We start from the raw sequence: 21,820 nt of genomic DNA on the forward strand, positions 1-21,820 counted from the left end.
CTCTCTCTCTCACCCCCCCTCTCTCTCTGATTCTCTCTCCCTGTCTCTCTCACCCCCCCCCCTCTGATTCTCTCTCTCCCTCTCTCCACCCCCCCTACCCTATCTCTCTCCCTGTCTCTCTCACCCCCCTCTCTCTCTCTGATTCTCTCTCTCTCTCTCTCACCCCCCTCTCTCTCTCTCTCACCCCCCTCTCTCTCTCTGATTCTCTCTCCCTGTCTCTCTCACCCCCCCCCCCCCTCTCTGATTCTCTCTCTCCTCCCCCCCCTCTCTGTGGCCAAGTTCACAGCCCTCTGTCAGTGTGTAGTTGTGTGTCACGGTGGGTGTGTGTTGTACAGTTGTAGTAGTTGTGTAGTTGTGTGGATGGACGGACTCACTTCTCTCCTCATCTTGTTCTAAACTAACTTCAGAGAAACTTTCCTCCTCTGGTAGTTTCCTCCTCTGGTAGTTTCCTGGACTCGGTGGCTCTGAATCAAGATGGACACGGTTCTTCTTGTCGGGGACTAGATAACTTCCCCCTGGATGTGGACTTTCTTCATTCCTCCGTGGGACCGTCAGCTGGATGTAGCCGCTCTGGGTCGTTTCCACCCGGGACGTCGCATCCTATAATGAACGTTCAACCCCTGGAGGTTTCCGCGAACCGTTTCCTATTTTAAAAAAAAAACTCAATCTGTTCCCACGACCCGCCATGTCGGGAGTGGTCCGCAGCCTGAGCCGCTGCCTGCTGCCGGCCGACGCCAGCCGGGAGCCGGGCGGCAGCAAGGAGAGGAGCCGGGAGAGGGACGCGGCGCAGGAGCGGGAGGCGCGGCGCAGGAGCCGGGAGATCGACGCGATGCTCGCCCGGGAGCGGAGAGCCGTGCGGCGGCTGGTGAAGATCCTGCTGCTCGGGGCCGGAGAGAGCGGAAAGTCCACATTCCTCAAACAGATGCGCATCATCAACGGGCAGGAGTTCGACCAGAAGGCGCTGCTGGATTTCCGGGACACCATCTATGAGAATATACTGAAGGTGAGTAGGTGCAAGGCTCCCTGGGAAATAAAAGTTTGAGAGAGCAAACTTTACAGTCCAAAGTTTAGATTTCTGATAATCCGTCAACACTTGGTTTTCTATGTTATTTGTTTGAGAAACTTCTTGAAACTTCTTGTGTGTCTACAGAGGACATGTCGACCTGTCCTCACACTGTCCTCACGGGGTTGTTTGAGGGTTACGACCTGGTTTTAGGGTTAGAATGAGGTTTAGGTATTTAGCTGCGATGGTTATAGCGTTAAAAGCCATCGTATCTACGCTGTAGCTCCGGCATAGCCAACGCGTAGACGTGTATCCTCCGCGCAACTCTTCGCCGTACCCTGACGAGCGCCTCCCCAAAAAGTGTAACTGGACGTCAAGGTGTGATTCGTTCCTCTCGGTAGCGTCGCATTTCCGGGAATCTCCTGCTTCGCCGCCGCCATTTTGGAATTGAGTTGAAGGAACGAACACGGACGAAGACGGACCAAGCGGACAAGAGATTTCTTTAAGAGGAAGTAATTGCTCTTCAACATCCATCAGCTCCGACATGATGACGCACCATTGTTAAACTGAGACGTCAGAGAATTTGTAAATAAACAGTAACTGGAAAGAACTCAAGCATAGAAACTCCACGGACGCTAGCAAAGCGCACACACACCTATGTGCACCACTATGGATGCTCACAATGGCGTAGTAGCCACGCATAGGCTACGTGCATACCTACAGCGTAGCAGGAAGTGGGCTTAAGGGGATAGAGAATGCATTATGTCAATGAGTGTCCTCACAACTATACAGAGGACAAGTGTTTTTGTGTGTTTGTGTGTGTGTGAGCTCCCCCTTTGTTTGCTGTCATGGCCGGGCCTCCTTCACCAGCTAACAATACCGGACTATTCCTAAGGGATGAGCACATCCGCCCTGAGTGCCACACAACCCAGACAAGGATGATAAGAGCCTGAACTGCTGCACAGCTGAAGCAGTGTGTGCACGACCCTGCTCCGAATACCAACACATACCACCACCATCTAAACACACCGTATAAGTGTGGGCAGATCGAAGAAGCAAAACCGAGCAAGGAAATGTGCTTGTTTTGACACGAGAGAAAGGAGTATGTGGATTTGTCGTATCATACAAAATGTTAACTTGATAGTAAATGCCTCTAATTCCTTCAACCCCCCCCCCAGTCATCGTTTAGCATCCTGAAAAACTTCTATCTCATAAACAACATCAGGCACGATGTTAGTGTCAGAGCAGCCACAACAATCAGTCTCTTAATTGATGTTCCAATTAATCCAGATTTAAACATAAAGAGGGAGACGCACCAAACAACAAACAGATGATTATTTCCTTCTCTCACTGTCGCTTATTTTCTGGACTAACTGATTTAAGAAAAGGGGGAAACCTGTCATTTTAAGTTTTCCTGTTGACATCTTGCTTTTTAGTTTGAAACAAACCGACGACAGTTTGTTTTCTGTCAGAGACGATAAAGAAATACAGCAAATCCTCAACAAGCTGAAACCAGTGACTGGCCTCTGTGCTTGATCAATGATTAAGATCAATCCACTCTCCAATTAGTGCCAATCCATTTTCAATCAGTGTCTTAGACCCACCAACTCCATCAGTTCACTGCTAATAACTGTAATAAAACAAGATATACCATCAAATACAAACTGCTTTTGGCAACTTTACGTCTGGAGCTGAAGACTCAATAATTAGTGATGATGAATGACACACAAAAATGGACTTCTCACTATTTCACCTCATCATCGACTGAGCGTGATTCCATTAAAAAGACTGCTGGTTAGTTTGACATTTGTTTTGGTCGTTGATGGAGGATCAGCTTAACCTGCCTGGTATAACGGACACTCCCCCTTCCTCCCCCAACATCCTCCCACAACCTCCCCCTTCCTCCCCGGGAGCCTATAATGACAGAGGAGGACGACGCAGGGAGGAAAGAGGGATGAAGCTGAAAGAGATCACAGGTGTGTGTGGCTCAGCTCGTAAAAATGAATGACAGAGGCTGAGCTCAGGTGTGGTCCTGTTCCTCCAGCCGCAGTAATTATAGCTCTGCTCTAATCCCCCTCAAAGTGGAAGCGTTCACTTCCCATGAGTCAAAGTAAAACAAACAAACAACCGCTGGTTCTAATGTTGGGAGGAAAAAAATCACAGCCAGCGGCGAATCAACCCTACAAGCTGCTCACAACAGGGTATAGGTGGTGAGCTCCAAGAAACAGCTTTACACTCAAGAAAACTTTTAAGAGCTTATTGGACTTTACTTGCAGTTTTTCTTTATCTGTGCTTTTCTGATTGTCTTTATTTATCTTTTACAATCTTTTTCCTGCTTGTCTGAGTTTTTGGCCAGACCCCATCAATCATGGGTGAAGTCACAAGTTCACAGTTGTTCACAGAAATTTATCCGTGGGTCACGCAAATGATTCAGTTTGATGATTTTTGCCCTTCAACGAAATTCTTTTAACTTTCCCCGTAAAACCAAGACTGTGTCAGATCCTTTTCTTTCCGTCTGTTGCAAATAAAAAAGATGTCAACATGTCAACAAACCTCACGTGGATGTTCCTGCGTCCGTTAATACGTCACTTCGCAAACTTTATAACTCTTGAAGAGGAGAGCAGAGCGACATCACTGCAGGAAGGCAGCTGCGGAGACAGACTCTCTAAACCAGCTTCTTCGGCTTCCTTCTCATGACGAATAAGAATTCAAGTCGTCAGCTCAGACGTCAGGTTTTCATGTCGGGTCAATGACCCATAAAACAAATACCGAGGCGGCCTTTTGTCGAAATGTTTTCCTCCTAATTGTTGCCTTGAACAGCTGATCGTCGAGTTTAGGGCAGAGGTCGGGTTCAATTGAAGCCATTTAGCTTCGCGAAATAGTCCCTGTACACTAGTGTTTCTGGTTATTATCTATGAGCTCCAGCTGCTGTAGATGTCAAACACACCGACAGGTCCACAAGACGTTTCCCAGACAGAGACGGTGTTTCTTTTCAGAGGCTGCATCCTGTGAACGGACACAGGCCACAAAATGGAGAATCAGGTTAAAGCTACAGCCTCAGAGTGACGCAAAATGAATCTCGCAATTAAGGGGGAAGCCAAATTAAATGATTCCACGCTCATCATCAACGTGTCCTTTTCAGTAAGAGAATTTAAAAGTTGAAATACAAGTATACGGATGAAGGAAAGTTACAGTTTACATAACGAGCTGTGCAATGTCACTATAATGCATGAAGGACAAATAGATAATAATCAACCAGAATAAAGGTAATTTAGACGACTATATAATTCTCAATTATTCAAACCAACAAATCCAGAATAACAACAATAAAAAGGACAAACAGTTTCTGCCCGACTCATCATTTCCTGTTTTGTTATCTGTCATTTACTATTAACTGATAACAACCTGAACGCAATTACCCACTAATCACAAAACAGCCTGAGTATGAGATAAATATTATGTTATATTCCAAAACTGAAAACAAGGCTGTGAAAGGTTGAAACTGTCTGCGAGTTTGAAATCTAATTTAAAAAATGATTTCGTATGATTGAAACTAAGTCATGAAGCCTTGTATTGAGTTTTATCTCTGCAAACATTATTTTGAGTTTTCCGTCTTGAGAACAGCAGCTCTCTCTTCTTCCAGGTGTTTTCCAGGTTTGAAAACTGCTGCACTTACACCGTTCTGAAACAGGCAAATCTTTATTTTGAAACTTTGCGCTCGCACACTTGCGCTCCTGTTGCCGTTTTAACCTTTTAGACATGCGTCCACATATATTCAAGCTTGCCAATAACGTGATTTCTGGCAGGGTGGTCCCACAGCTCTGATCTTAAACTCCACACGACTACGTTTTTGTTTGAAAACTCTGTTAGGGATATGCCTCGAGATGCTGCTGGCTCCCCCCCCCCCCCGAGTCTTTTCTGTCTCGACGTAGCCTTCACCCATCGTCACATGACCCCTTCTGGAAGAAAACAACCGGCATCAGCCTCGGCTCCCAGTGTAGAACACAACACGGAGAATCAATTACATGTGTTGCTGACTCTGCTGTCTTTTCTAACAGCTGTTGTGCCGTTAAATTCTGTATTTTACACTCAAGCTGTTATTCGAGCAATTCGTGACATGTGATACGTGCGTGTTAGCTCGGACTGGGACACAAACTGATACAGAGCCAGAACGCTCATGTGGACATGTTGTTTTAGTTTTAAAAAAATGTAGTAGTGTGGATGTATCCTGAAGAAAAGTTTGGATCTCGGAGGCAGGGCTTCAAAACCTTTTTTTATTACATTCGAAGCTTTCAAACTCAACCTTTCAAAGGCCATGATTAGTTTCAGAATGTTTATCCCAGCGTGTGCTATCTCCAGATTCTATCAATTAAAAAAAGATCATGTGTAGAATGTAAGAAATCGCTCAGCTCACACGAGAGAATGTGAAGGATACTCTGATGTGTTTTATTCCAAATTTGGGCAAAAAAAAAAAAAGGGCAGCATTTCTTCAGCCGAATGTGGAGGAGGATTTGGAACGGGACCAACCTGGTCAGCTTGATACGGCTCTGTCGTATTATTTGGTGAAGAAATGTAAACTACAGGGAAACACCCACTATCTGCAGACTTATTACAGGCAGAGGAGACACAGGCAGGAAGAGAGACAGACGAAGTGGATTATGCAACAAACACACACATTAGTGTATTGACAAGACTTGTGTTGGTTTACAGACAGAAGATCTTGCAGATGAGTGCAGTCGTGACTGGATGTGACTCAAGGCTCCCGCACAGTGACTCCTCTGTTTGTAATTTCACCACCAGCACGCTGCTGCTGGATGTGCATGTGTGTCAGATTATGGTTGCGTGTGTCTTTGTGTGTAACACTCGTCACAGTCAGTTGTTTAGGTCGGCTGTCGTCTTTCTCTCAAAGAAAATAAAGTTGTAAAAACAAGGGATCAGACTTAAAAAAAAACCTACCACAGCACTTTGTCACAAAGGGGTATCACAGGCAGACCGTGCGTGCGTGCATACACACAGACACACACACACACACACAGGATTGCGTGCCACAAATTAATTGCAGTGGTAAGAAATTTACTGTTTCATCTTCTTTTTCTTATTTTTTTGTTTACGTCTTTGAGGAGGAAAGTACCAGATGTTTTTGATTCGGGTTTCCTCTATTTCTGTGGAAGTGGAACTTGAAGTACAACTGTTGACGTGTAAAAACTCCTGAATGAGACAACTATACGCTCGTACACACATCTCCTCACCGACACTGACCCCGAAAAACACTCCACAGCTGACAGACAATGTTGACAGCCGATCAATTCATCAATACAATGAAAGAGACAGGAGCTAAAACCAATCGTTTTAGACAGAGGCTGAAGAGAGGAGCTGCAGCAATCAACAGTCTGAGGAAAGTGACGTTTTCTGAACATCAGAGCATGTGAACCTTTTAAAGTTATAACATCCACTGAACATGTGAAACTGAATTTATGAACGACATGAGTCTCCTTAAAGTCATAAAAGTAGACACAGAGAAAATAACATCGCAAAACCACAAACAGCTGAGTGGAAAGTATATCTTAAAAAGTAAGATTCAAACTGAAATCACTAAAAGATCTAACGGTCGAGGTCCTCAAAGGAATCAGATACAAAACTGGATATCTGTGTGTGTGTGTGTCTGTGTGTGTGTGTGTGTTGGCAACTTTAATCAGTCAGCAGGAGACCTCCCACACAGATCAATCCTCCAGCTTTCCTTCATACATGTGTGTGTGTGTCTCCGAGACATGAGCTTCCCTGTTAAAGTCCCTCCATGTTTACTAGAGAAGCTCGACACAGAGTTGATGTTTTCCTCGGAGAACAACACATGCAGTGTGAGGTTTTTATTTTATTTATTTTTTAATCAGTGTGGTTTGAAGTCGTTTCACCACTTCACTGCGCTCAGACGTGTGATGTACGACTTGTGTGTCTCTGCAGGGAATGCGTGTGCTGGTGGACGCCCGCGACAAGCTGGGCATCAGCTGGCAGAGCTGCGAGAACGAGAAGCAAGGCATGCTGGTGATGTCGTGGGAGGGGCGTGTGGGCGCCTCGGGGGTGGAGCCCGGCGAGTTTCAGCTGTACGTGATGGCACTGTGCGCGCTGTGGGCCGACGCCGGCATACAGGGGGCCTACACACGGCGGGCCGAGTTCCAACTGGTGAGTAGATTAGAGGGGGGCGGTTCCCAGTTTAATTTCCCATGTTCCCTGTGCTGAGCTGAAGTCTTCACCTTTACTGACTCCACCTTCAACTCGATGATATTTATTGAACAAAATGAGATTCTGCAAAGAGATTTTTTTATCAACACACAAGTTTTGTTCTGATGAAATCTTCAGACTTTTCTGTTTGTGAGTTGGTGATCGTGCACTCCCAGTTTGCACCCTGTGGATTCGGGGGATGTAATATGATGGGGTTTGTTCGCGGACGAGCTGTCGCATCTGGTGATCTACGGATTATTGTGACAATGAGAAACCATCGTTCTTACACCAAGAAGAAAAACAAAGAATGGAACCTGGAATCGTTCTGTATCAAAACTTCCATCTTCTCTTTCTTTTATCATATTTATGAATAATAGGTTATTCAAATAATATCACTTTAAAGATCTTTATATTCTGTGGTATTTGTTTTCTTTTTATTTATAGTCATTTTCAGTAAAGTCTGAACTGTTAAACATCTCAAACACATTTTATACGTCTAATTATGCGTATAAAGATTTGTAGATTAAGGATTATCTAGTTATTAGCACAAAAACAAACAAGCAAACACTAGCGAAGAAAGACAATACTGTGCGTGATAATATATTATCCGGAAAAATATGTTTTTCTGCTTTCCTATGCTATCTTCTCAGTGGGTCGTGACCTCGAGAGTTTGAGACAATAAACCATTTTCCACTAATCCTCCCATGAACGTCTGCTCCAAGAGTCACGTTTACTCAGAGATTAGTCACCGACTGACACGATGCGTCTCATTTAACACGTCACGAAGCCAAAGAGCGTCCAATGAACAAGCAGGGCTTCGCTCACTTATCGGTTTGAACTAATAATGACTGTTCCATGTTACTGTGAAGGAAAAGATGGATTTCTCATGAAAGGTTTGTTTTTCTTCCCTTTAAAATACGAACAACATCATGACACCAAGAACCGGCCGGGACTGTTGATCCCCGTCATTCCTCCCCATCTCAATCATGCTTCGAAGTCACCTTGAATAAAACACCCTGCACTTTGTGTATTTTCGTAGTGAAGAATAAAAGTTCTTGCCAACGATTTCCTGAAACAATTCCACGTCCCTTCAGGGGTCGAGAGCGGCAGCTATCTTCATGGTCACTGATTTACCACAGGCAGTTCTATCAGAGCTAATAATCTGCAGCCCGCTGTAAACTTCAGAGGAACTAACTGGATAATACGAGAAATGCTTTACCTGTCGACGTGGTGAAGGAGAACTGCGCTGAGTGAAGCCTGAGGAACTTTCTAAAGGTGTCATTATATTTCACTTGACTGGAAATGGAGCCGGTGAAGTGGAGCCCTGCGACGCATCATCGGCCACGCTACGCTGCACCGATTTGAAACGGCCCGTAGATTTCAGTCTAATTCCTTTTCCTTTTAACCCTAATATTTTGATCGATACCAGTGGTTTCCACACTTCACCGACACTAAGATTTCTGTCTTTTTATTTCATAAATAGTCTCATTGATAAGACTCAAAATACTGCAGTATTCTTGTTATTGAAAATACCAGGTATTTTAAAAGGTTTGATAAAATCTTATCAGAAGTTTGAAGAGAGGAGACTCGCACACATTAGCATTTTATTTGCCACATTGACGCTTCCACCACAAAGTTCTTCCTCAAACTTCTGACAAACACTGTCTCCATCTTAAATACCCACAATCCTTGTTACCCAACACAACATGACGGATGAAGACGACACTCAGGAGAGCGTGTCCCTCCACCAAGGCCCCAACAGTCCCAGTTTTCTATTTCTTACCATACAACCACTGAAAAAACACTAGACCTTATGAAACCACATTTAAATTCACTGGATCCAGATTTTTTTTTTGGGCTCTGCAGACGAAATTCCACACTCATCGACACCAACCCCCGTATCCCTTAATGTGAAAGAAAGGGGGGAACCCCAAGTTTCATGGAAATCTGTTCAGTATTTTTTTTGCATAATCCTGCTAACTAATAAAAAAACATTTAGAGAAGGACTCGTGATGGAGGATGATGTTCTGATAGTAAAGTTTCATTGAAGCATTTAGCAGTTACAGTGGCCGTGTTGTAAAAACATAAGTTCACAATTTATGAGCATAGAGTTAACATCTAAGTTCAGTCATGTTGTGCTTGGCCTTTCGAGAAGTGCACAACCACTGAACTATGTGGTGTTGAGTCTCAGCGCTCTTCACTCGCAGCACAGCAGCACACTCACTCGTCTAAATCCCTGAGCGGCCGGAGAACCACTTGCTCCTACAAGTGTCTACAAATGTGCTGTGAAGGGCCAAGCGGACTGTTAACGACACAGAACGTCATGAATAACCACTTAACCATATTGTCAACATAGCGAATGTCTCACAGCAGCTGGTCTTGTTGTCGGTGCGTGATGTGTTGTGTGTGTGTGTGTGTGTGTGTTGGCTCAGGCTTTCCAGTCTATCTGTTGTTTGTTTGTTAAAGCGACACTGCAGCTATTATGTCCTCTCCGAGTTTGACCTTTGACCTTGTTACACATTTATCAGTGACGACACTATCTGGAGTCTGACGGAAGCCATTTCCGCCTCCCTCTCACTTAACATACTGTGTGTGTGTGTGTGTGTGTGTGAGATGTCAGTGCACAGCTCTGGGTCAGACTGCCTTGTCTTATCTGGAGTCAGTGTGTGATAAAGCTAGTATGCGACAGCTGCACACATCACTCTGCCTCTGAAGGATCACATTCAATATTCAGTTTTTATTCTAAATCCCAGGAAAAGACCAAAACCAACAATGAATCGAGGAAGTATGTGTTCGATTTTATTCCTGTGAGCTCCACATTCACACACACACACACACATGCTCACACACCATCTGTAAATACTCTGAGACAGGGGAACGTGTAGTAAGTCTCAGTGATTTTGCTCATCATCCACGTTGCTCAGGAAACTTGGCTCCACCGTATATAAACATATAGTGGGAGAAGCTTCCTGGAGCTTTATAAACTTTTTACATAAATATTTCCATACGCTTGAAACTTCCACTTTGTCTGAAAGTTTGAAATGATCATGGAGTCATAAAGCAGCTCCAACAGCAAGACGGTTCAGGGTTCCATTTAAAGACTGTAAATAAAGATGGACAACATGACGGCTCTCTGATAAACCCTGCATCCTCCATGTTACCAGACATTCGTTTGTTAGTTGTGGTTTGTTTGAAAGTAAGATTACGCAACAAAAAAAAACCACAGGAGGAATTAACTAGAAACCAGGTGGAAGGATGCAGGATGTGTCAGGGAGGAAGATGGTGACATAAGAGAGGATTATTTTCAAAATGATTCGTGGATCTCGATGAACACAGCCAGGCATGTTTAAGGGACTGATACAATATGAGTGCGTTCTATTTGGTTTCATCAGGGGACTGTCGGGCGGCGGTATGAGCTCTGAGCGCCACTCTAGCTTGTTACTTGATGCTATAAAAATGGGGGGAAATGTCATCTGTGTATCGACAGGAACTCGATACAGCGTCTCCATCCCTTGATCGTTACTGTGCAGACTCCTAATGACGTCGCCTGGGCTCGAAGGCTGTGACACTGTAGGAGATAGTGGGAGAAAGTGGAGATGCGTCATCCATCTTTATATACAGTTTATGGTTTGATCCCACCGGCTGCAGATGATCTGTATGGAACATTTTCAAACAGTTTGGAAATCCCCCTTCATGACTTATCTTTTTATACATAACTCTGTGTCTGCAGAGGAAAACGAACATTAAACAAATGTCCTGAAGATGTTGAAAGGCTATTTGTAATTATCTCTGTTGTTTACTGCGCGGACAGCTGACCGAGCCTTTCTCGTAACCAGATAGTGGTTTTAAAAAAACAAAAACAAATCTTCGGTTTGCTATCACACCTCGTGCGTTCCACTGCCACAAATATGTAAACAAACCATGTGTAGATGAGCCCAGATTAACCGGCAGCTGCTTCGTTTCCCAGGTTGTAGATCTTTGTGCAGTTAATGAGCATGATCATGTGAACCCTGGGGTTGTACCAGCTCTCTTTGCTTTTCTTCAGGGTTGTGGAAACATTTTTGACTTTATTTGGAAATAAAATAAGGCGGCCCAACATACATACATTATTGTGAAGGCGCCTTGGGCAACGTCAGCGTGACCCAGAGTCCGAATTAACACAATTATGAGAATAAGACCTGAAAAACAACAGTAATTCCCTCGTGGCTCTGTGACTGAAAATAGAAGTGAAAAAATACACAATGTGTTCCTGTTTGGTTCCTTCTTTCGAACTACTACAGTATCCAGCTGTTCTCAGAAATTACTTCACCGATTAAACCTTGTGACCCCCCCCCCCTTCAGATTTAGATGTGATGTGTTCACAATAAGTAGAACATAGAGAATCATCATTATTCTTTTTAAGAAAAACAAAGAAATGTCTACTGTGGGTTAAATATGCTGAGTTAGATACTCTCGCTTGTTCTCCTTCCCCCTTTTTTCTCTCGGAGAGGTTTTCCGGGGATACCACAGTCAGCTTTTCCCAGGCACAGCTGGAGCGGAGCCACAGGCAGACAGAGGGAGGAACTACAAAAAAACAGAGCGTCCGATGAGACGGAGAAAGGAAGGGAGTGGAAAGTTAGAGATGTGCAGGGGGAGGGGGAGGGGGGGATGGGGAGGCTGAGAGAGACAGAGGCTGTTTTCAGACGTGCACTGAAGTCCAAACTAGTTTCTGGAGGGGCTGAATGTTAGAACGCAAATGTCAGAGTGAGTTGCTTTTGAATATTTTCTGGAACTTTGCCTGCCAGGCCCCTGGTAAACTGTCCGGGTGAGCCCACGTGAGAGAAATCCACAGTATGCGAGTGGGCGTGTTGATGTCGCTTCGAACATGTGACGGATGTGAAACTGAACAAGTACAAATATCTCAGGTTGAAAAAGACGACGTCAGCTTGGAAAGACAATGAGATTTGTGAGACAATTGTTGACGAGTTTGGAGCTGGAGTGTTTTTTTGTTTTAGGCACTGAAGCTGTTATTTAGTGTTAAATCATGTCGTTGGGTCAAGTTTTATTTTCTATATTAAAGTTAAGTATGCTTCCAATTTTCTTTAGCAACTAAAAAAATGTTGTCAATAGTCGTTTTTAAGCTTTTTTAATAAGATCAAAGTTTTGGCTCTGACACTGTTCAGGCATCATTTTAAAAGTATGGATTTAGCACCGGCATCGAAAAAAACAAACAAAAAAACGATCCCCAACCCTCGTCTGAACGCCTCCGACCTGCGTCTCATCCAGACACTTACTGGACTTCAAGGAGACAGAAGAATAAACCGACAGTGAGCACACGTGAGGATTTTGTTTACTTGCCAGGCATCAGTGTGTTCCCAGCACCACATCCAGATAACACATAGTTTGGATATAGGACACAAACACCGAACCCTCCTCTCTGCTTGACAAAAACAAGGCTGTATATCACGCTGCTCGACTGTGGCTGTTGTCTTCAGCAGCACAGACATCCTGAGTGAAGAAGCTACGAGTTCAGACCGTGTGAGACTTTGAAGCCCAACCAAGACGTGAACACATGCACAGACTCATGCTCTCATTCCATATGTCTGAGGAGACGAGATCCGGACCTGTGAGTCTGTCAGACAGGAGCTGTACTTCCTTATTTACCATCTTATTCTGTCTGTGAGCTGAAGCTTACTTCAGTAAAACACTTTCTCTACATTGCAGAAGCCGGTATTTTACAGCTCTCAACAGACTGAGATTAAATATACAGAATACATTCATGATGTAATTTTATCTCAACATCACCTGTTTGTAAGATTACACAAAAACAACATGACAGATTTCCATGAAACTTGGGGGAAGTTAGAGTCGGGGAAGAACCCAGAACATTTTGACGTAGATCGGAATCAGGAGCCGGATCCAGGATTTTATTTCACTTTCTTTAACATTGTGAGATGTTGCTTTTCAATATTTTAACCATTTTCTCAGGGTATAGTTAATTTATCTTCAGCTTTACCTGCTACGTGATGAGTATTTTTACTTTTCATGACATCCTAAAGATTATTTTGATCCTAATACTTTGTTCATTTACTCAAGTAAAGTTTGACTGTAACAAAGCATCTCTACCTCTTGCTACTTAGATTAGTACCTGGATTTTTTCTATTGATTTTAGAATTAAAGGGTCATTTGGGTTTCTTACAACGTGAGTCTCATTTTCATATTCAGATCAGTTCTGACAAAAACTGCTCGGATCTAGAAACAACATGAGTAGAACACAGTTCTTTACTTGAAATGTTTTCACTTGTTTGAACATTAATTTCAGCAGAAAAAAGTTAGAGAGCTAAGATTCTAAGAGCTATTTAGCTAAATGAGTATCAGACTCTATGAGGGATATCTATCTATTTGATAATATATCTGAGGACTGGCATGATTAAAAATTAATCAATGGATAGATCGATAAATGAAAGAATGATTAGATAGAACGCTGGATTATTACTCAACCTGTGAGTTAATATTTCATTGTGGTCGATAGTGAAAGTCTTCAGTGGTTGAACAATGGTGGCACACCAAGTCACACACACACATTACAAGTGACGCATGTACCTGTGGCTACACACACACACACATGCACCCAGGCACACAATCATACAACGCAGAATGTGAGCTTATTCAGGTCTGTGCCGCAATAAAGCCCCTAATCTGCCCATACAAGTCATGAATGGAGACATTCCTCCTGCCTTATTCAGCGCACACACACACACACACACACACACACACACGCACACGCTGTATTTTTTAGTTTTACTACTTGTGGATTTGCATTACAAGGCACTAAAACATTGGCTGAATAAAAGTAATTTATTTTGATGCTTCGTGTAATGCTTCCACTGGATGAATGATCAGACTGTTTCATTTCTGCTGATGGCAGTTAGTGTCTGTGGAAAAGATCTGTCTGTGTGTGTGTGTGTGTGTGTGTGTGTGTGTGTGTGTGTCCGCTCACATACGTCTGTGTCTGCGTATCCCCTCATCTCTGGGAATTCCCCTCTCCCTGCTCTTCCCTCTGACCCGCCCCTCGTCCCGTTCTCGTCCCGCTGAACCAATCCCAGCGTCTGGCTTTGTTTCCTACAGCAGTGACAGTGTGGGTCAGCGGCGGGGTCACGAGGTCGTGTCTCACCCCCACGGGGGGGGGGGTCACGTTTCCTGGTCGTTACACAGTCGCACCATGTCGACGACGACAGTGATTCATTTAACAGCCACATCAAAAAAGTTTGGTCAGAGTGACAGAAAGTGAAAATCTGCTGCCGGGGAAAAAGTTTGAAGATGAACAATTGAACAATGCTGTATTGTAGTGAAGCCTCTGTGTGTGTGTGTGTGTGTGTGTGTGTGTGTGTGTGTGTGTGTGTGTGTGTGATGGTGCGGTACTCCTAAAATGACTTTGTAACGCAGTTCTTTCTGACTCACTAATCCCTCCCTCCCCCATGCCTCTCCCCACCATTTTCACACACACAGCTGTTTCCTCTGTGTGTGTGTGTGTGTGTGTGTGTGTGTGTTTGAGAGGGGGAAAGAACGAGATTCAATTTTAAACTACTTTCAGTTATCATTGGTGAAAATTATTTTTTAATGTACAATGTGTTTTGTATCAAGGTTTGGTTTCGGAAGTTGCGACTCCTTTTTTGTTCCCTTTCTACAGATGACGTAAACCTGACACCACATCAAAGTATTCTGCGCTTTAGAAAAACTGAACGTTCCAAAGTTTTTCCTCTGTTCCAGGCACCAGCTACTTCCACAGAATCAATTAGCAGCCTCTCAAAACTTCCCTTGAGCTGTGTAATCCTTTACAGTGACAATCAGCCTGCACTTAAACCACATTACCACTCAACAACAGTGTAGCATTGACATGAATGAAGGCAGACTTTATGTTCACTGTGATGGATGACAACTCAAGTTTCGAGAGTCTGCTAATTTATTTTCCTGCTGTAGGAAAATGAAATGAACTCGGTTGATGTCTGTAAGTGGCTGTAATTGATATTTTCATAAAAAACGCAGCTGCAGAACTCAAAGCGACATTGTGAGCGGGTTGTTTATGGCGAAGAAGCCACAGAGAATTATCGCCGCTCAGCAGTGCACAGCTTTATAGAGAATTCAGCTCATTGTTCGTCTGTCAGAAAGTTAACTGTGTTCATTCTCTCTGAGCTGTTTTCAAAAGTCTTTAAAAACCCACTGTAAACTATGTGGTCATCAGACCACCAGAGACAGATTCTTCCCTCAGGAGTTGGTGGAACACAAAGCTGACAACAGAGCGAGTATCGGGCTGAGAATATTCACACAAAGTAGAATAGCACAAATCTGCTGCAAGGCCGAACCGTCTTACATGTGATTGTCTCCTTCTTCTTGAGAAAGAAGGAAGCAGTCTGATTATCTAACTTGGGTTCTAATCAGACCCAGGACTCATTCCTCCACCAAGTCTGGTGAAAATCGTTTAAGTAGTTTTTACATAATCCTGCAAACAAATAAACCAACACACACCACGACAACACTTAGAAAGAGGTAATGATTGATAATACTTCCCTGTAACTTCTGTACAAATAAAGAACAAGTAAAAACTAATACTGAATATTTGGAAATAGGTGAATATGTCAAAAAAACAACAAATGCAAGTGATCCGTGTCCCATCCTTCCATCAGGTTTCGTGGAAACCCATTCATTAGTTTTTACGTAATCGTGCTGACGAACAAACAAACACAACGTCCCTGGGGGTGATAACAACTGCTGCCGTTGGAATCAAGCTCGATGAGTTTGACGTTTGTGATCCAGGAATATGAGATTGATAAAGATGTTGATGAATGCAGCTTTATGTCTGTCAGTGTGTCTGTCAGTTTCTCTGTGGCGATGTGAAGAAGTGCTCTTAATGTGATCAGTGACAACACTGATAAGAACGAGGCTCATAAAAAAAAAAAAGAAAAAAAAAAGAGAGACTGTTATGATTCAGTTACATAACGGAGTCCCTTCACTTCATGGTTCTACATTCAGGCACTGATACTGATCAGGCCCGCTCATTAAAAGTAGCTCCGCAGTATGTTAGAAATAATATGATGCGATTGATATGATTATGCTTGGTCACATGTTTTCTGTTGCACTGACTGATGTCTTATTAAATCACTGACCACACTATAACAGCTTCTACGAGATGGGGAGGAAATAAGGAGAAAACACAAGAAACCGTTGTAATGATCAGATTAAGCTCTGTAACTTGGTCATTTGTCTTTTAAAACTTGGTTTCTTGTGAAATGGGATGACTCAGCTGTAATTTCTTTCTCTTCCTGTCTGCAGAGTGAGTCGGTGAAATACTTCCTGGATAACTTGGATCGTATCGGACAACTGGTGAGTCAAAGTGACTTGTAATATCTTAAAGGAAACAATCCTCTTGACCTTCCAGAACTTTTGCATCCACAAAAAAAACTATTCAACACACCAGAGGAAAGAAAAACATAATGTCTCCTTAAAGCTCCTTCTCCATTGCTTGACCGCCAACCCTTACTTTAAAAAATCAATTGTTTGTCCCCCATTTTCAGAACTACAGCCCGAGCAAGCAGGACATCTTGTTCGCGAGGAAGGCGACTAAAGGAATAGTCGAGCACGACTTTGTCATCAAGAAGATTCCCTTCAAGATGGTGGATGTGGGAGGGCAGAGGTCTCAGAGACAGAAGTGGTTTCAGTGTTTTGACGGGATCACTTCCATTCTCTTCATGGTTTCATCGTCCGAGTACGACCAGGTACCCTTCCAGCACACATTTACCCACTACTGGTCATGTAATGCTGACGTGGAGGTTTTAAGAGGTTAGTCAGACAGTCTGATCTTTATTCTCCAGAGTTTTACAATTACAAAATGGACAAGAAACATCAGAGAGACGCTAGATTTGGGATTTACACAAAGCTCTCTTTGTGGTAGGCTGAGGAAACTTGATTGTAGTTCTACGTCACATCAACTCATATGATGAAGTCATATGATGACGACTCAATCCTTAATTTGTGCAGAGAAAACCCCAAAAAACAAAAGACTGTGTGTGTGTGTGTGTGTGTGTGACTCCAGGTCTTGATGGAGGATCGAAGGACAAACCGTCTGGTGGAGAGTATGAACATTTTCGAGACGATCGTCAACAACAAGCTCTTTCTCAACGTGTCCATCATCCTCTTCCTGAACAAAACAGACCTGCTGGTGGAAAAGATTCGCACAGTGGACATCCGCAAGAACTTTCCTGAGTTTAGAGGAGACCCTCGCAGGCTAGAGGATGTACAGGTACACTCACACAACCTTAGTTCCCAACATCTCATCCCGTGTAAGGTCTCTAACGTCCTATGTGACACTCTATGATTCCAGTGTCTTATGTTCCTGAGGTCGTACGTTTCCCATTTCTGTAGCACATAACGAGAACTTGAAGACATTCCCTGTTCTGTATTTGCTCATGATGAAATGGACAATTCTTGGAACTCGTCCGAAGGGTTTTCTGTTCCGCAGGACTACTGCGTGGTTCTCAGTATAACAGAACTGCACTTGATATAACTTTTCAGATTATTAGCGTTTGGGTTCAGAGTAGGAAATTGGGGTTAGGGGTCCATATTATTGTTAAAAATATCATTTAATATTCATGAAAAGTTTAAACCTCAAATGGTTCAAAAGCAGAGAAAGTGGCACACAAAGCAATCAGAGCCTGTAGAGCTTCATATTTTATTAAAATATCTTTGTTGGACGCATCACGAAGGGATAGATTGGAATATAACCTTCTCTGATGAGATCTACTGTTTCAGTGCCAGTGAGGCAAAGAGAGGATGTTGGACCAAGATATTTTATTCCACATCACCACCAGACAACAGGACTTAATAATAGTTGTGCTTTTAAAACTTTACAGTGTTTGTACGCTTGTATTCCTGCTGTCGATACTAGGTTGTACTTTGTTAAGATTGCACTCAGATTGCTGTTAAAACTATTCACAGCCAAAAAGCTGAGGTGTGTTGAAGGAGAGATATTTAAATAAAATGTGAAGTTCTGTAGGAGTCGACGATTGCTTTGATGCTTTGTCGTCTCTTTCTACTTTAGAACAACCAGGCTACTATTTTAAAACTGAAAGTTATCTTTTAGTTTTAAAATGCGTCACTGTTGCTACAATTACGTCCAACAAGTCTCCAGATGGAGAAGTTCGGAAATGCCGCTGGTTCTGCTTTAAAATTCAAAACTCTATCTGAGGCAGAAAGAGGAAATGATGATACAATCACCTGCATTTGCTTCCTTATTGGTTCTTATAAGTCCTGACTTGACTTCCAGCGGTGAAGGCAAAGCGTTGCTGACACTTCAGAAACAATTCCACCATGTCATCGGCCAAAGAAAAGAAATCCCTGCTCCAGCTTTTCACAATTGCTCATTTATAGTTTTTTTCTGCAATTAAGCAACCGACTGCAAATCGACTTCCTGTTTACACACATGGTCTGAGCTGAAATGCTTGTGAAGGCTGTTTTTTCATGTTATGGAGGAAACTTTTTTACATTCACTGTAGTAGTCACCTCTAAAGCTGCTCACTTGTGGGGGTGTTGTGTGTAGAAGAGCACAAATATCACTACTACTAATATTCACGTGGAAGTAAATACTCTGAATATTAAGTTGTAATGTGTACATGTACAGAGCATTTTAGAAAACCTGTAATCCATATATACGGCCAAGTGCGCTTTCTCCACGAGAAATCCCTATTTACACAAACAGGGCCTCTTGTATCTGAGCCATGGCTTTAACTCAGTTACCTAACTGTCCTCGCTCTGCTCCTTCCAGGCGTTTCTGGTGCAATCATTCAGTCGTAAAAGGAGAAACCGAGGGAAGCCGCTGTTCCACCACTTCACTACGGCGGTGGACACAGAAAACATTCGCTTTGTCTTCCACGCCGTCAAGGACACCATCCTGCAGGAAAACCTCAAAGACATCATGCTGCAGTGACCTTCACGCTACAGACGGCTAAACTGTGAAAGCAGACGTGAATTAAGGCCCGAGTCTGAGTCCTGTGAACGCTGACCTGTGGGGTCGACCCTCGTGAGGATCTAACTGAACTCTGAACCTGTGGAACCAATGAGTGGCTCCTGGCCGACGTCGGCACCTGTGGAAAAACTGTGAGGGTCACAAAGAACGAGACCCTTTGTGTAACCTGTAAAAATGTGTGTATGCTGGAAAGACAGTCACCTTCTCCTGCTCGTAGCACTCAAGTGTTCTTAATATACATGTTGAGAAATGTATAGAAAAGAAGAGAGAAATAAGAGAAAAAGCACCGACTAGATGACTTGAGCACTGAAAGTGTTTTTTCTCGGATGTATATAATGACAAACCCTGTCACTAAAACCAAGTCAGACTGACGGAGCGATCAAGCTGTGGAAGCAACAAGCAGGAGGGAGAGTTCATGAACGGAACAAGGAGGAAAGAGAGCTGAAGGAAGAAGCTAATGTACATGTGACCGAGGGGAAGAGGATTCGTGCCCGTACCGGTCATATGCTGCGTTATCTGATAAGGTTGCACACGTGTTCCGGTCAATGATCTTTAACCGAGGGAAAGAAGTGAATCTGTCTTATGCTCTGTGTTCTCCCCTGCGCTGTCTTTTTCCTCACCCCCCCTCCGTTACTTTCCTCTCCTCATCCCATCGTCACACAACAGATTAACAGCTGCAGATAACAAGTTGTATCACTCTTCTTCTGTTTTTTTTCTATCCCTCTCCTCGTCTCTCTGGCACAATAGTCAGATTGTTCGTCTCCTCCCTCTCCGGCTGAAACAGTAGACGGTCAAATTAGAGACCCGTCTTGGTTTAAAGAAACACACACACACACATGAATTATGGTTAATCTCTATCCTGATGTCTTTCTCCTGCTTCCCACCAACAACCCATTATATATATACACTATGTACCACAATATGGCCGAGACTTGACCCCAGGGAGATCGTAAGCATTTACAAAAAAAAACAAAAAACCGTTTGTTCCAAGTCTTTTGTCCTGTAAACACAAAGGTAACGACAGGATTGAACTGCTGATGACTTTATCCCCATGTTTCTGGCACAGTTTGGGACTTTTGGATTCTCTCCTGACTGTAGCAGTCGGGGTGAGAAGTCCACAGCGAGCGAAAGAAACGAGACAGACTGAGTCAAAAACACATGGAAGTCATCTCAGTAATGGAAATGATAACACAGTCAGATCCTTTCTCTCTTATCTGATAGTTTCTGTATCAGGGACACGTGAGTATTATCAGGCTAATAACATGTGAAATATCAACAACAATAAGTTTGATCATCAATTCATCATCATTAGCAGGTCCCAGCCTCTCAGGCTTTCATTTGAGTTTCCTCTCATTAGTCATAAGACGTCACTTTTGGCTCTTTCACTGTTTTCATCACATTTTAAAGCTGCACTAGTGAATATTTAAATTTTAAAATTAAAAAAAACAAAAAAACAAATCTACGACAAACTCATTGTACAAAACTAAACAGCCAGAAGAAAAAGTGGCTACAGAAGCTGATGTTTCCTTCAGGAATGGCTGGGAGACCAAAACAGAGGAAAAAAAGAGAGTGAGAGACGACTTTGATTCGTTACGACCGCTATTCCCCCGAGCGACAAAAACTTTAAAGCGTCATTGAAAAAAGTTACCAACAGATTTAACCACTATTGATAATAATCTCTCTTATTTATGCCTGTTTCAAAAGTGAACATTGGTAATGTAGCGTAGAGACGTTTAAAAAAAAAAGAAAAAGTACTGTTGCTATAGTTACTTGCAGTTTTACGAACCTTGTGCACTGATTTTTACCGGCGGTTAAACTGTTGGTTGTTGCCATGTTGGACGTGTCCTTTTACGTGATTTTAATGAACCCGTCAGCCAATCAGAGAAAAGAGTGTTTTCAAGAACATGTTCAATCTTCTCAAACCCGTATCTTTCTTTGGATCCTCGAAATAAGTTCCTGACTAATATGAAGTGATTTGCATTTTGGTACGCAGCAGCAGGAAACAGCTGGGCCGAGTACTAAATCCCAACAGCCCCGAGGGGAACGACTCATGAGCACTTCCACAAGCCTAATTATTATCATACTGTATCAAACTGTGTCATGTGTCGGTTTTTTGTGTGTGTTCATGGTGACTTCTGGCCCGTTTGAGCATGTTTTTACTTCCTGTACATAGTATTCTGTAAGTATTTGCCTGACACTGTGTGTTAACCTTACAATACAAACACCACTCGGTCTAACAGTATCACTGTAACTGTAACGTTGCTGTAAAACGTGTCGTTAACTAACTAACTACCTTTTCCACTCACACGCAACTTTTTGTTTTTGTAAGTGTCGTCATTGCACTGGATGTATCCAAGAGAAAAACGACCAGAAAGGAAAACGTCTGGAGGGGAAGAAAGAAGAAAGAAAAAAGAAAAAGGCAGAGAAACAAATAAACAGACGGCGGACTTTGAAAGTGGAGCAGGATGAAGAGAGGGACGTCTTCTGCTGTTATTTTTTGTTTCCCACTGCCTTGGCTCTGTGCTCTGTGGTGAAATACACTGCCTTTTGCTGACATGCTGTTTCTTTATTTTCCCAGTGTTGGCGTCTGTGTGTGTTTGATT

The 21,820-nt window shown here is 43.1% G+C and overlaps 1 protein-coding gene across 2 annotated transcripts; it reads left to right on the plus strand.

The window, feature by feature from the left end:
* The first annotated feature begins 255 nt into the window (after window positions 1–255).
* gna12a (guanine nucleotide binding protein (G protein) alpha 12a) lies at window positions 256–21,771 on the plus strand. Of its 2 annotated transcripts, XM_020102650.2 has the most exons (6): window positions 256–1,003; window positions 6,962–7,180; window positions 16,529–16,579; window positions 16,771–16,971; window positions 17,289–17,495; window positions 19,017–21,771. In XM_020102650.2, the coding sequence occupies exons 1-6, from the start codon at window positions 686–688 to the stop codon at window positions 19,176–19,178; spliced, it is 1,158 nt and encodes a 385-aa protein (XP_019958209.1). In that variant the 5' UTR covers window positions 256–685; the 3' UTR covers window positions 19,179–21,771. The 2 variants fall into 2 exon arrangements, with proteins under 2 accessions (XP_019958209.1, XP_069386164.1); XM_069530063.1 differs by lacking the exon at window positions 6,962–7,180 and having other exon boundaries at window positions 289–1,003.
* Window positions 21,772–21,820: the final 49 nt, after the last annotated feature.

Source organism: Paralichthys olivaceus, chromosome 8 (genome assembly GCF_024713975.1).
Source record: "Paralichthys olivaceus isolate ysfri-2021 chromosome 8, ASM2471397v2, whole genome shotgun sequence".
In the NCBI taxonomy this organism is placed as follows: domain Eukaryota; kingdom Metazoa; phylum Chordata; class Actinopteri; order Pleuronectiformes; family Paralichthyidae; genus Paralichthys; species Paralichthys olivaceus.